The 12457-nt window shown below is 37.1% G+C and overlaps 1 protein-coding gene across 6 annotated transcripts in view; it reads right to left on the bottom strand.

Annotated features, from left to right (window-relative positions):
• The window catches only part of NF1 (neurofibromin 1), a 259294-nt gene that overhangs the window by 192083 nt on the left and 54754 nt on the right, over positions 1-12457 (bottom strand). For 5 of the 6 annotated variants that reach the window (XR_014291882.1, XM_082603385.1, XM_082603382.1 and 2 more), the window contains exons 2-4: positions 10000-10143; positions 7939-8022; positions 3687-3877 (exon numbers count right to left, since the gene is read on the bottom strand). Coding sequence is in view for 5 of the 6 variants with exons in the window: in XM_082603385.1 (XP_082459511.1) it covers positions 3687-3877; positions 7939-8022; positions 10000-10143 (419 nt within the window). In the remaining variant the exon portion in view is untranslated. The remainder of the gene's footprint in view (positions 1-3686; positions 3878-7938; positions 8023-9999; positions 10144-12457) is intronic. The other variant, XM_082603383.1, reaches the window with a different exon arrangement.

The following is a 12457-nucleotide window of genomic DNA, read 5'->3' as shown; positions in this document are numbered from 1 at the left end:
ATATGGAATATGACTCCTTAGGAAACACAACTTAATAAATCAGCAACACCAACTTTTGAAAAGCTAACTCTTGTGGTTGTTTGTGAGAAATGGAAGAAAAGTTTAATTCCTTTTATAGTCCAGTTTTTACCACAAGGAAGGAACATTTTGTGAATTTATAAGGCAGAGAAATCAAATAAAGGGTAGTCTGGGCAAAAGAAATGAAGTGGAAAACCTATCACTAAAACATCTAGAAAAACTAGGTAAACTGAACAACAACAAAAAGATATTTTAAATGTATAGAAATAAAGCAAAACAAACACTAAGTACCCACCCAAGTCCAGAAATGGAAAGGAAACTGAAAACCAGAGATGGTTTTGAAGGCATGATCTAGCCAACAAAAGAAGGGTGAGAGTCAGTTAGATTTTTTTTCTCTCCTTAACCTAGGGGTCTGGGGCTAAAAACATCCACACGGGACTGGATACAAAGTCCTGTACCCTCATAATGCAGAGAGTAGAACCAGAGGCCTGCATAAAACACGGCTAGAAAGAGCTATGCACTTCCTTAAAAAAAGAAAGAGACACTGAAAGAGAGACAGAGACAGAGAGAAAAGAGAGGGAAGGGAGAAAAATCTATTACCAGCACAAGAAGCCTGTCTGCTCTGCCTAAGCTTTGGGTAGGGGAAAAAATCACCCAGGGCTGTCACCTTACAAGGGTTGGAGGCCCACATTTGTACAACCCATACAATCTGGGGCTGAGAAATTAACAAAAATATAGGTCCAGAACTGGGCACTTGGCAAAAGCAAATGCAAAACCATCACTAGGATACTCCCACAGTCCCAGGCTACAAGAGATTCCCAAAGAAAATAACTGTACTAAAGATAAATTTGCAATCAAAGCTTACAAAACAGAGAGAAAAAATTCACTGTGAATGACAGTTGGCACACACAAACAAATGAGATTATTTAACAATCTTAAAGAGAATATATAATAAGTATGTTTTAAATAATTAGACATATAAGAAGAAATTTTAAACTATTAAAAACAACAAGAAACCATTTTTAAAAAACAGCAGATTTGTAAAAGAATCAAATAGAACTTTCAAAGTCATTGAGTCTTCTGCTTCTGGTATATGTCAAATTAGATATTTTTCAGGACCCTCCAACTACAAAACAATTAGATCCAGTGCATTGTATAATAATTCTGTGGAAAAAGCAGCTAATGCTTTACATAAAAGAGTACTATGAGCCACAGAACATGGTATACTTCAGCAGAATAAAAAAGTTATCTTATGATCTGTAACTCATATTATTCCCTTAAAGAAAAGCAAAGGACAGAAATATCAAAAGCTAATGTTAATCCTAAAAGAGAAACATCCACAGACAGGTAAAACGGTCAAGCACAACAAATTTTCATGATACTGATTCATCTAGTACATACGAAGTATAAAATCAATCTTCAGAAAGAACTGCCATTCCAGTTCCTTGCATATTTTGTCACCTAATGCTACGACAGCAGTGTCACAGGATAACCCCATCTCAATTAAACCATCATAATGGTCTTTTAGGTAAGTGACCCTCTAATAAGATCAGCTCCTATTTCTGGCACCAACTAAATGAAACAGCACATGTAGCTGTCTGAAACGTGAACTTCATAGATCCCATTTCTGAGCAGTCTTCCCCTGAAAGCTAAAGAAACTGGCTTATTCTGGAGACATTTAACTTCTACTCTGCAAACAGCGAACTAGATTCAGGAAATACCCAAAAGTTGTCTATTTTTACCCGTGCCAATGCTGCAAAATAAAACCTTTGGTGACTAGAAGATTTTTAAGAGTTTTCAGAGGTGGCATATTTGCTGCGTTTTATTAAAGCAATTCATGTTTGGATAGACTAAAAAACATTGTACCCTTTTGATCATTTTCTACCTTCAATGTAAGGTTATTTCAAACAGTAAGACTGGTCTAGTAGTCACCTAAACAAAGAAGAGGTTTGGTTTGGTTTTTTATCATTTTAATGCATCCTATTACCTAGGTGTTTGCCACCTTACTGCTTCAACCAGTGTACTATTTACTCAGAGTATGAGATGCTAACAGTCAAGGGATTTCATGAAGACATTGTTCTATTGTGTAACCATTACCCTACACTATCAGTCATATTATAACATTAGATAAAATTTTAATTTTCTTTGCACCACAATTCTGATGAGAGGTTGGAAGAATACTGTTGCCCAGCATCACGATCAAAGAAATGCCATTTTTTATTAAAAAGACTGCAGGATTTTGAAGCTAGCCAGTTCCGCCTAAAAACCACAGCACAAATTCTCAAACTATGATGTATGTTCTCATTCACATCTGTTGGAAAACAACATAAGAATGAACTAAGCTAATGGACATCCACTGCTCACACAACACAGACAAATCAAAGATGCAGGTGCCATTAAGCAAAGGACTGCGCTAGTCTTTGATCCACTGAATCACTAGGTGATTTACGTTATACTTCCTACTTGGTCTTAATTAGGGACCCATTTGACTCTACTTGCATGAGAAAGGCAAATCGTCTGCATGAAATTAAGATCCAGAGTTACCTGCTACCATCAGCTACAGTTCTATACCCATTTCTCCATCTCTAGCATTATCACAATGAATGATCACATGATGATTTCTAAGCATCAATAAAAGCTTAAATTATACTTATCATACAATTTTAAAGCACAGCAGTGGATATTATAAAAAGGATTTCATCAAAATGCGGCTAACGGGCTTCCCTGGTGGCGCAGTGGTTGAGAGTCCGCCTGCCGATGCAGGGGAGACGGGTTCGTGCCCCGGTCTGGGAAGATCCCACATGCCGCAGAGCAGCTGGGCCCGTGAGCCATGGCCGCTGGGCCTGCGCGTCCGGGGCCTGCGCGTCCGGAGCCTGTGCTCCGCAACGGGAGAGGCCACAACAGTGAGAGGTCTGCGTACCGCAAAAAAAAAAAAAAAAAAATGCGGCTAACATAGCGGTACCAGGAAGCAGCCAGGCACAATAAAATGGACAGACTCTGAGTCCAGCCGGACTTCATAGTTTTGGGTCCTCTGTTACTTGGCACAGCACCTTGATTAACTTCTTTAGTATTAGTTTGCTTACCTATAAAATGGGGTGTCACCTACATTTCAGGGATACTGTGAAGATCCAACAGAGCACATGCTGTAAATGCTCAACAAATGGGAGATTTCACAGTTCATATACTTAAAATACAGTTCACTTTCTAGAATGACTCATTTCCTTTTGCTTCCACACTGCTGGTTTGGTGTTTTGTTTTGTTTTGTTTTTTGATAACTTAGGAGCTTGTGATAAGGATCAGAGCGTTAAGATCATTAGAATTCTGACTACTCATCAATTATTCTGATTGACTAATTTCATTACAAGGAATAATACGTTAAAAAGCCAAACCCAAAATTTATACCTATCAATAGTATTTAAAAAAAAAAAAAAAAAAAGCCCAGTCATGGGTGACATTTTTTCCTAAAACTTAGACTTTCAAGTTTATCATAGTACTCACATTTAACTGTACCCACCAATAACACATTACAAAATAAAAATTTCTAAGAAATCAATGTATAAAATTTCAACAGAAGCCCACAGGTTAAACTCATTTCTGTCAACTTTTTACTTTTCTGTAGACAAATTTTATATTACTTACAATATTCCTATGTAAATTTACACACTAACCTGGTAGAAATTCGACTAAAGACTGCATTGAAGTTGTTGCAGCTGAGAGAAAATAAAACCCCAGAGGCAGAATTCCGAAGTTCAGCTGCATGTTGGTTTCCCTCACGACAAGTGTGAAGAAAATGGCAGATTTCTGGCAGCAACTGTTTGACCAGCATTGTTTCATCTAACCTCATCGTGTCCTTTGGTTGCTAAAATAGAAATAATCACATAATTCTAAAACTTTCTTAAACTTACCTGTAAATATTTTCTATTATGGAAAATTTCAAATATACATAAGAGAAGAAACAGAATAACGAACACCCATATACTCATCACCTAGATTCAACAATTGTTAATATTTCACCATGTTTGCTTTATCTATCTACAATTAGTTTAATAAAGAGGGTGGTTCCATCTTTCACTTCTTAATCACAAGAAAAGTCCAGGTACCCCCATCCATCCTCCTCAGCACCCCAATTTCTGCTTGTTCCCCTGCTCATCAAATCCCCACATAAGCCCTTCCCTTCCTGGGAATCCCTAGCTTATTGTGAGTCCTAAATAAACTTTATTCATATTCACTGGTGAGTGCACTGTGTCATCTGTCTCAACATCCAAATTAATTCCTGGGTGAGCAATCACATCTACCTTTGTGCAGACTGACCAAAACAGATAGCTATTACTTATTACAAATAATTTTGTTTTGGTTTAACCATTTCAAAGTAAATTACAAACGTCATTACTTCACTACTAACTTACTTCGGCATCTCTAAAGTATAAGAAAATTCTCCAATATAACTTCAATGCAATCATCACACCAAGGAGAAATAAAAAATTCCCTTAGATCAGCTAATACCCAAACCGTATCCAAATTTCCCCAACTGCCCCGTAAATGTCTTTCATAGCTGTTCTTGTTTTATTCAACCAGGATCCAAAAAAGGTTCACAGATTGCAGCATGATTGTAACATTCCTTTAGTCTCTTTATCCTAAAACTATTTCCCCCTCACACACCATATAGATCATTTTTATTTTCCATAACATTGACTTTTTTTAAGAAACTAGACCAGTTGCCTTACAAAATGTTGTATATTATTGATCTGATTATGTCTTAGTGGTGAAACTTGTTCTTCTAGTTGTTATATTTTCTGTTAAGCTGGAATCTAAATATAACAGTCTGATTAGATTCAAGTTAAACACTAGGTAGAATTCACTACAGTTTGTATTACATCACATCAGAAGTACATAATGCCAGGTGGTCTCTCTGTTAATGACACCAAGTTTGATAACTTTGGTGTTAACACTGAGGTTTCTACTTTGTAAAATAAATCTCTACAATTAACAAAAACAGCCAATGGATAAGCTACCCTTAGTTGAAAATAGACTGTTCCACATCAGTATTTTACCTAACGGCTTTAGTATCCTTATATGAATGACAATTTTGATAATACCAAGCATGATGACAAAGAACAAATTTTTGTAAGTGTGCTATGATCAAATCTGTAATTGCATTCCAAAAGCTTTCAGATGCAAATACATTGAAATATTTGGACAGTAAATAAACAGATATCACAAAAACCTGCAAAATTTGAGTTACAATGCTCTTTCTTATTTATAGGCTAACCAGACAATACAGGTGTTGAAACCAACTCCAATTAATATACAAATAAAAATTATAGAAGTGTTCAATCTTTTGAATAATGGTCATATACACAGGATCAAAAATACTTAAGATTCCTCAAATTCTACAAAATTTTACTCATAAAATTTTGGTTTTAATCATGATATTGATAAGTATTTGTTCACTTTCATTTAGCTAGTTCAACTACTAATATGATAAATATGTACTATAGGGCTCAGTTCTTAAACTGTCTCAACTTACTTTGATCTAAAAAGGAAAACCAATAACCAACAAGGACCTACTGTAAAAAAAATTTTTTTAATAAAAAATAAAATAAATAAATAAGTAAAAAGGAAAATCAGGACACAACCATAAAGTCATTGAAGGCAATCCAGAAAAACACAGCTGTTCAATAATATGAACAGTATTATTTTTAATTATAAATTTAATTTAAAACTTTATACATTTTCAATTGAGCAGAGCAAGCTAATATATATTTTATGTATTATAAAAGCTGTACCATGCCCACTTAGTAGGGCTTCAATTAAGCTATCTCCAAAGAGTATCAAATTAAACAGGGGTCAATGATATCAGTGATCATTATCTAAAATACCTTTACCACTACCTCTCAATTATAAATGTTAATGGAGAAAAGATGTAGAACTGAAGAGGCAATAAACCAGCCTACCCCCATTCAAACATGGGTGTCACTGATATATTGGCATCTACAATCAAAGTAATAAGACCACTACAAAGAATTGATTCAAGAGAAGTTGAAACATTGTCCACCTTCAAAATTCCATCATCCTATTTAACAGCTTTTTTGCTCTTTCACTCTATTTTACAAATGAACAGCCCATCACAAATTAATACATAGCACAAAGCTAAAGCAGAACTAGCTCGTCCTCAATTTAAGAAGAAAATTTATAAGCACTGTCGCACAATTTTGGAATGTGGACAAGGGTCAATAAAAGAATTTAAAACATTATGCTTAGGTTTTGTGGCCTATAGTCTTAAATAGTATACTTCTCTTCCCTAAGGATACATCATTGTGTGAATGTAATTATTTTTTCCAATTCCCTACCCTACCCCTTTTCCAACTCCCGACACTACCCCTTCTTTAAACACTTTGACTGTTCTCTCTGTTCTCAACTGATCAGTCCTCATATGTCAAAGTCGCTTCCCATCTAGTTTTACTATAAAGAACAATTATAACATACGTGGAAGAGAGAAGCAATTCTGAATAAAGGGGCTTCCCTGGTGGTGCAGTGGTTGAGAGTCCGCCTGCCGATGCAGGGGACACGGGTTAGTGCCCTGGTCCGGGAGGGTCCCGCATGCCGCGGAGCGGCTGGGCCCATCGGCCATGGCCGCTGGGCCTGCACGTCCGGAGCCTGTGCTCCGCGACGGGAGAGGCCGCAGCAGTGAGAGGCCCATGTACCGCAAAAAAAAGAAAAAAAAAAAAAAAAGAAAAAGATGGGTCAAAGGAAGAGAGATTATAATCTCAGAAGAAAAAGTTACCCCAATACATATTGAATAGACATCTTTAAAATGGAGGTATTAAATTTATATATTTATGTAAACTCCTACCATTTTCCAGGAAAAATTAAAGCTACTGAAGTATAGAAGCATTATGCTTTATACAACAGAAACATTCTTGGGGACTTCCCTGGTGGTCCAGTGGTTAAGAATCCACCTTCCAAGGCAGGAGACGCAGGTTCAATCCCTGGTCAATCCCTGGGGAACTAAGATCCCACATGCTGAGGGGCAACTAAGCCCGTGCACCGCGAATACTGAGCCTGCACGCTGCAACTACTGAGACCGCGCACACTGGAGCCCACGCACCACAACTAGAGAGAAGCCTGTGTGCAACAACTAGAGAGAAGCCAGCCTGCAACAACTAGAGAAGGCCGCACGCCGCAATGAAGAGCCCGCGCACCGCAACGAAAGATCCTGCATACCGCAACGAAGATCCCGCATGCTGCAACTAAGACCCGACGCAGCCAAATAAATAAATAACCAGAAATATTCTTGAAAAATTTCTAAGTAAGGCATGGTTGAAAACTCTGAGATAACTATTTAGAGGAAACATGAGAAACAGTTGTTTTGTACTCAACTACTCCTCCACATATCTATTTTATATGTTCATATTTACATAACAAGTGTTCTTAAGGTAGAATCTATCACAGTAACAGTAATAGTTTTAATTTTTTAAGTTCTCTTTACATAGATTTGAAAAGTAAAATATAAAATCAGATTCACACAGGCGGAAACAAGATTCTCTTGGTCTTTAACATCACATTCTTTGACAGCTAAGCAATGCCACAGGCCTAACCAACTGGAGAAATCAGTTAAATGAAATAGTGACTTTTCCACAGAATTTTTTCTAGAAAACCTGAGAGAGAGAGAAATGTGACTCAAGCTTAACACTTTATAAGTAATCTTAATATCTATTTAATTTACAAAAGATGAGAATATAATTTTTTCTTGAAAACTTCTCTATGCTACCCAGTCAGCTCTGTTAACAAAATTCATTTTCATGTCTTAGACAAAAAGTCCATGACTCTTCTCCTTGTCCACACCTATGCTTCAGTACATCAGATCATTCTCAAAACTGAATGCACAAAACCTGCCTATTCAAGAATAGATTTACTCACCCCAGCAAGACATTTTTCCAGTGTATCCAATATAATCAACTGAGAGAGATATAAATTTTTTTCAGCAGCTTCTCCAAATATTCTCTAAAAGAAAAGATATTCAGAACACTAAAAGTTGGTTATTACTCTCCACTACAAATGAGCACACATCTGAAAAGTGAGGGACTAAGGATCAAGAAAATCAACAGATAAATCATTATATCTCCCAGATTATACTATACTTAAATCTATTATTTCTGATTTTATCCTAATGCTCACACAAAATAAATTCTCAGGCAAACAGTCTGCCATCAGCCTGCCACAGTAAAAGATACTCTGGGTTATACTTTAAAAATATGTAGTAAGGGCTTCCCTGGTGGCGCAGTGGTTGAGAGTCCGCCTGCTGATGCAGGGGACACGGGTTCATGCCCCGGTCCGGGAGGATCCCACATGCCGCGGAGCAGCTGGGCCCGTGAGCCGTGGCTGCTGAGCCTGTGCGTCCGGAGCCTGTGCTCCACAACGGGAGAGGCCACAACAGTGAGAAGCCCGCGTACCACAAAAAAAAAAAAAAAAAAAAAAAAAAAGTACTAAATGTACTTAGAAACAAACAGCATTAAAGAGATGGTAACATTAGGAAAATCCCATGTTCTGTTATTTTTTAAGTAACATTTAGATTTGAACAATATAGAAAAAAATATGTAGGATTTAGATACACATATAGATCTTTACCAGAATCTTGAACTGAACATTTAACCACACTTTGATGCCACAAAATAATCAAAGCCTAACTCTTACAGCAACAACATGCTGTAACAGCAATTAAAGCGAGTTTTAAGCATTCACTATCTTTAAATCAAATACTACACCATTAACAGCAGACTATGGTTTCCACAATTCAATTTACTCAATAAGCACTAAATGAATGCCAATATCTCAATACTGTTTTTGTTTTTAAAGGAAGAGTCCAAATACTAAAACAGTTTCAATCTGAGAACATGGCCACTTATCTATAAAAGCAAAATCCTATCTGTATGACCCACACACTATACAACAGAAGAGTTCCATAAAATCTTAAATGTATTTCTGTAAGTCACTTTACATATTTATAAAAGGTCCTTTTTTCAGAAAATCTTAATTTTTTTCCATAAAGAGAAAATATGATTGCCCACTTCTCCAGTTTACCAATTTTGTAAGCCCGGGGTATCTTCCAATCAACTTTTTAAAAAGAAAACACACCAAAGATGATGTGACTATGAAAATGGTACTGATTTTCACAATCTAAAACCAGAAATCAGTTTCACTGCTCAATGCAAACAGTATAAATTGTGGTTATAAGTGCTCAAAACAAGCAGAGCAGTTTGGAGTTAATCAAGAAATATCCAGATGGATTGTTCTCAACTGAGTATGAAAGAAATTTTAGATAGAAATTGACACAGAGGAAAGAATCACCAGACAGCAAGAGGAGAAATAATATGTTCAAAGGTACAGACAGAAAATAGTTGGAGTACCTTGAAGTCTAGGGAATGTAAACAGATTTTATAAAACAGGAAAAAAAGAAGCAATTATGAGCTTTTGACAGTGGAAATGATGAAATAGGTATTTGAGGAAAACTGTTTCAACACAGGTTCTCTACCATGGAATCTGTCACAGGTTACAGGACGAAGGAAATAAAACAACATCTTCACAAAAGCAATCTCACATTTTAGGACTACAAAGTCATATTTTATTTACCATCTACTTAGGACTGGGACAGTCTGATATGTAAATATTCAAATGAGAAGCTAAGGAAAAGATTTTAATAGATTACTATCGTCAATTTAAATATGACAAAATCTGTATGAAATCCTAATTCCAGAAAAATGGAACAGTAGATAGGGTCACAAATAAGACAAGTATCTAAGAAAAAGAATTAAAATCTACAAAGAAAGTTAAAAGGTTACCTGTCTCATCCATAAATTAAGATGAATGTTTATATCCAGAGTCCACAGAAAATGACTTTACATACTTCAAAATATGCTGTTCCAAAGTTTAAAATCAAAAACAAACCGAATTCTCCCATAAAACAGTAATGCAAACACTCACCATATTGTTAACATTCTTTAAGATAGTGGTGAGGCCGCTTATAACCAAAGAAAACTTGTATTTGGAAATATTGATAAGACATTCCTTGTTGTGTTCGGTACTGACTTTGGTATGTGTACTCTGCTGTCCTGTTTTTATTGGAAGCTGAGGAAAAAAAAAAAAAAAAAGTTAGCTTACATTTTAAAATGACTACCGAGAACTCTATTTCTCTTTGAAAATCATGAGATATTAGGAAAATTTTATCAACCACAATTACCTATATTTGTATCTCAAGCTCCAATTTTCAATATATAAAGGAATTTATAGCAAATCTAAAATTCTTTAGAAATTTCAATTTTTGCAGCTTTCTAGAAGTCATAAATCTCTATCTACAAAATTAAATCTTTAGCCAGCACTATGTAAGACAGAATGATGACTCACAGAAATAGAGCTACTTCCTTGTAGCTAAAAATTATTTCAGAGAAAAATGTCTGCAATAAAATGCAATCTTTTCTTTTATATATTGAACTCAAGCATTAAAAGAACAATAGACCAAGAAAATCTATGCCTTAGACCTCTAGTCAGTAATGGCAAATAACGGCAGACTGCAGAAAAGAAAACAAACTGTATAGCCTGGAATATACATAGTAAGACTGCTTCAGGTAAGATAATCACCCTCAGGTACACAGCTGAGGGAGTAACAGAACAACAAAGAGATAAATCTCATGCAAAAAAATATCTTTTAAGGGAGATATTACATTTATATTTAGCTGAGAATGAACTAAGTCGCACTACCAGGAAGTTCATCTCTACCCTGTTTAAGAGCAGCATTCTGTACTGAAAGCATCACGAATACATTTACTGTTTAAATAATAGATCCTGCTAACACTAACAGAGAACACTGATGAGGTTCCTCCGTGAAGAAACAAACCTGAGTCCAGCTTCCTCATTTTTAAAATGGTGCAACAAAAGGTGGAAAGAGACCAAGCAGCATGCCCAAGTTTGCTTAGTCAGTTAATAATGTAATTTGATGGTAAAGAAATACTAAAGAAAAGAGGGGAAGCACGTTTAGGGTTTAGAAGATAAGGCAGAACAGAAGCTACAGAATTACATAATATTACAAGATTATGGAGAGAAAAAAATCTGAAAGACCAAAAAAAGAGGATTGTAGAAGATGGCAGTGGCTGCACCAAGAGGAAACTATAATGTAAACTGTGGACTTTGGGTGATTATGACATGTCAATGTGGGTTCATCAATTGTAACCAGTGTACCACTCTAGTGGGAGATGCTGATAATAAAGGAGTCTGGGGCCTCCCTGGTGGCGCAGTGGTTGAGAGTCCGCCTGCCGATGCAGGGGATACGGGTTCGTGCCCCGGTCTGGGGGGATCCCATATGCCGCGGAGCGGCTGGGCCCGTGAGCCATGGCCGCTGGGCCTGCGCGTCCGGAGCCTGTGCTCCGCAACGGGAGAGGCCACAACAGTGAGAGGCCCGCATACCGCAAAAAAAAAAAAAAAAAAAGAAAAAAAAAAAAAAAAAAAAGGAGTCTGTGCATGTGTGGAGGCACAGGGCATATGGGAAAACTCTTTACCTTCCACTCAATTTTTCTGTGACCCTAAAACTGCTCTAAAAACTAAACTGTTAAAAAAATGCAAATAGGTCTTCCCTGGTGGCTCAGTGGTTGAGAGTCCGCTTGCCGATGCAGGGGACACGGGTTCGTGCCCCGGTCTGGGAAGATCTCACATGCCTCGGAGCGGCTGGGCCCGTGAGCCAGGGCCGCTGAGCCTGCGCATTGTGCTCCGCAACGGGAGAGGCCACAACAGTGAGAGGCCCACGTACCGCAAAAAAAAAAAAAAAAAAAAAAAAAAGAAAAGAAAGAAAGAAAATAAAGAATTGTTAATATCCTTAAAAAGAGAGAGAGAATGGCAGTGGCTGCAATGTAGCTTGTGAATCTCCCCAAATCCCTCTGTGAGGGTTCATTTTACATGTCAACTTGATTGGATCATAGAGCACACAGATATTTGGCTAAACACTATTTCTGGGTGTGTCTCTGAGGGTGTTTCCAGATGAAATTAGCATTTGAATAGGTGGACTCTGTAAAGCAGTTTGCACCCCCTCCAATGTGGGTGGGCATCAGCCAATCCACTGAGGGCCTGAATAGAATAAAAAAGGCAGAAGGAGGAAGAATTGGTCCCTTTTGCTTAACTACTTAAACTGAGACATTGATCTCCTGCCCTTAGTGTTCCTGGTTCTCAGGCCCTCAGACCCTTCTATCTCCCCTGTATTGGTTCTGTTTCTTTAGAGAACCCTGACTAATACACCCCCTCATAAAATAGCAAAGAAGCTAGAATCGCAAAACCCACGGACCATATCTACATCAAAATTAGGGGACAAGGCACCCCACAATAACCAAAATACAAGCAGCAAATAAGAACAAACCACTTACAGCTGCAAAACTGGTGTGGTATAAGCATCTGTGCA

Source organism: Mesoplodon mirus (genome assembly GCF_964341445.2).
Source record: "Mesoplodon mirus genome assembly, chromosome: 18".
Taxonomy (NCBI): domain Eukaryota; kingdom Metazoa; phylum Chordata; class Mammalia; order Artiodactyla; family Ziphiidae; genus Mesoplodon; species Mesoplodon mirus.
This window is presented reverse-complemented; position numbering and strand designations above follow the sequence as displayed.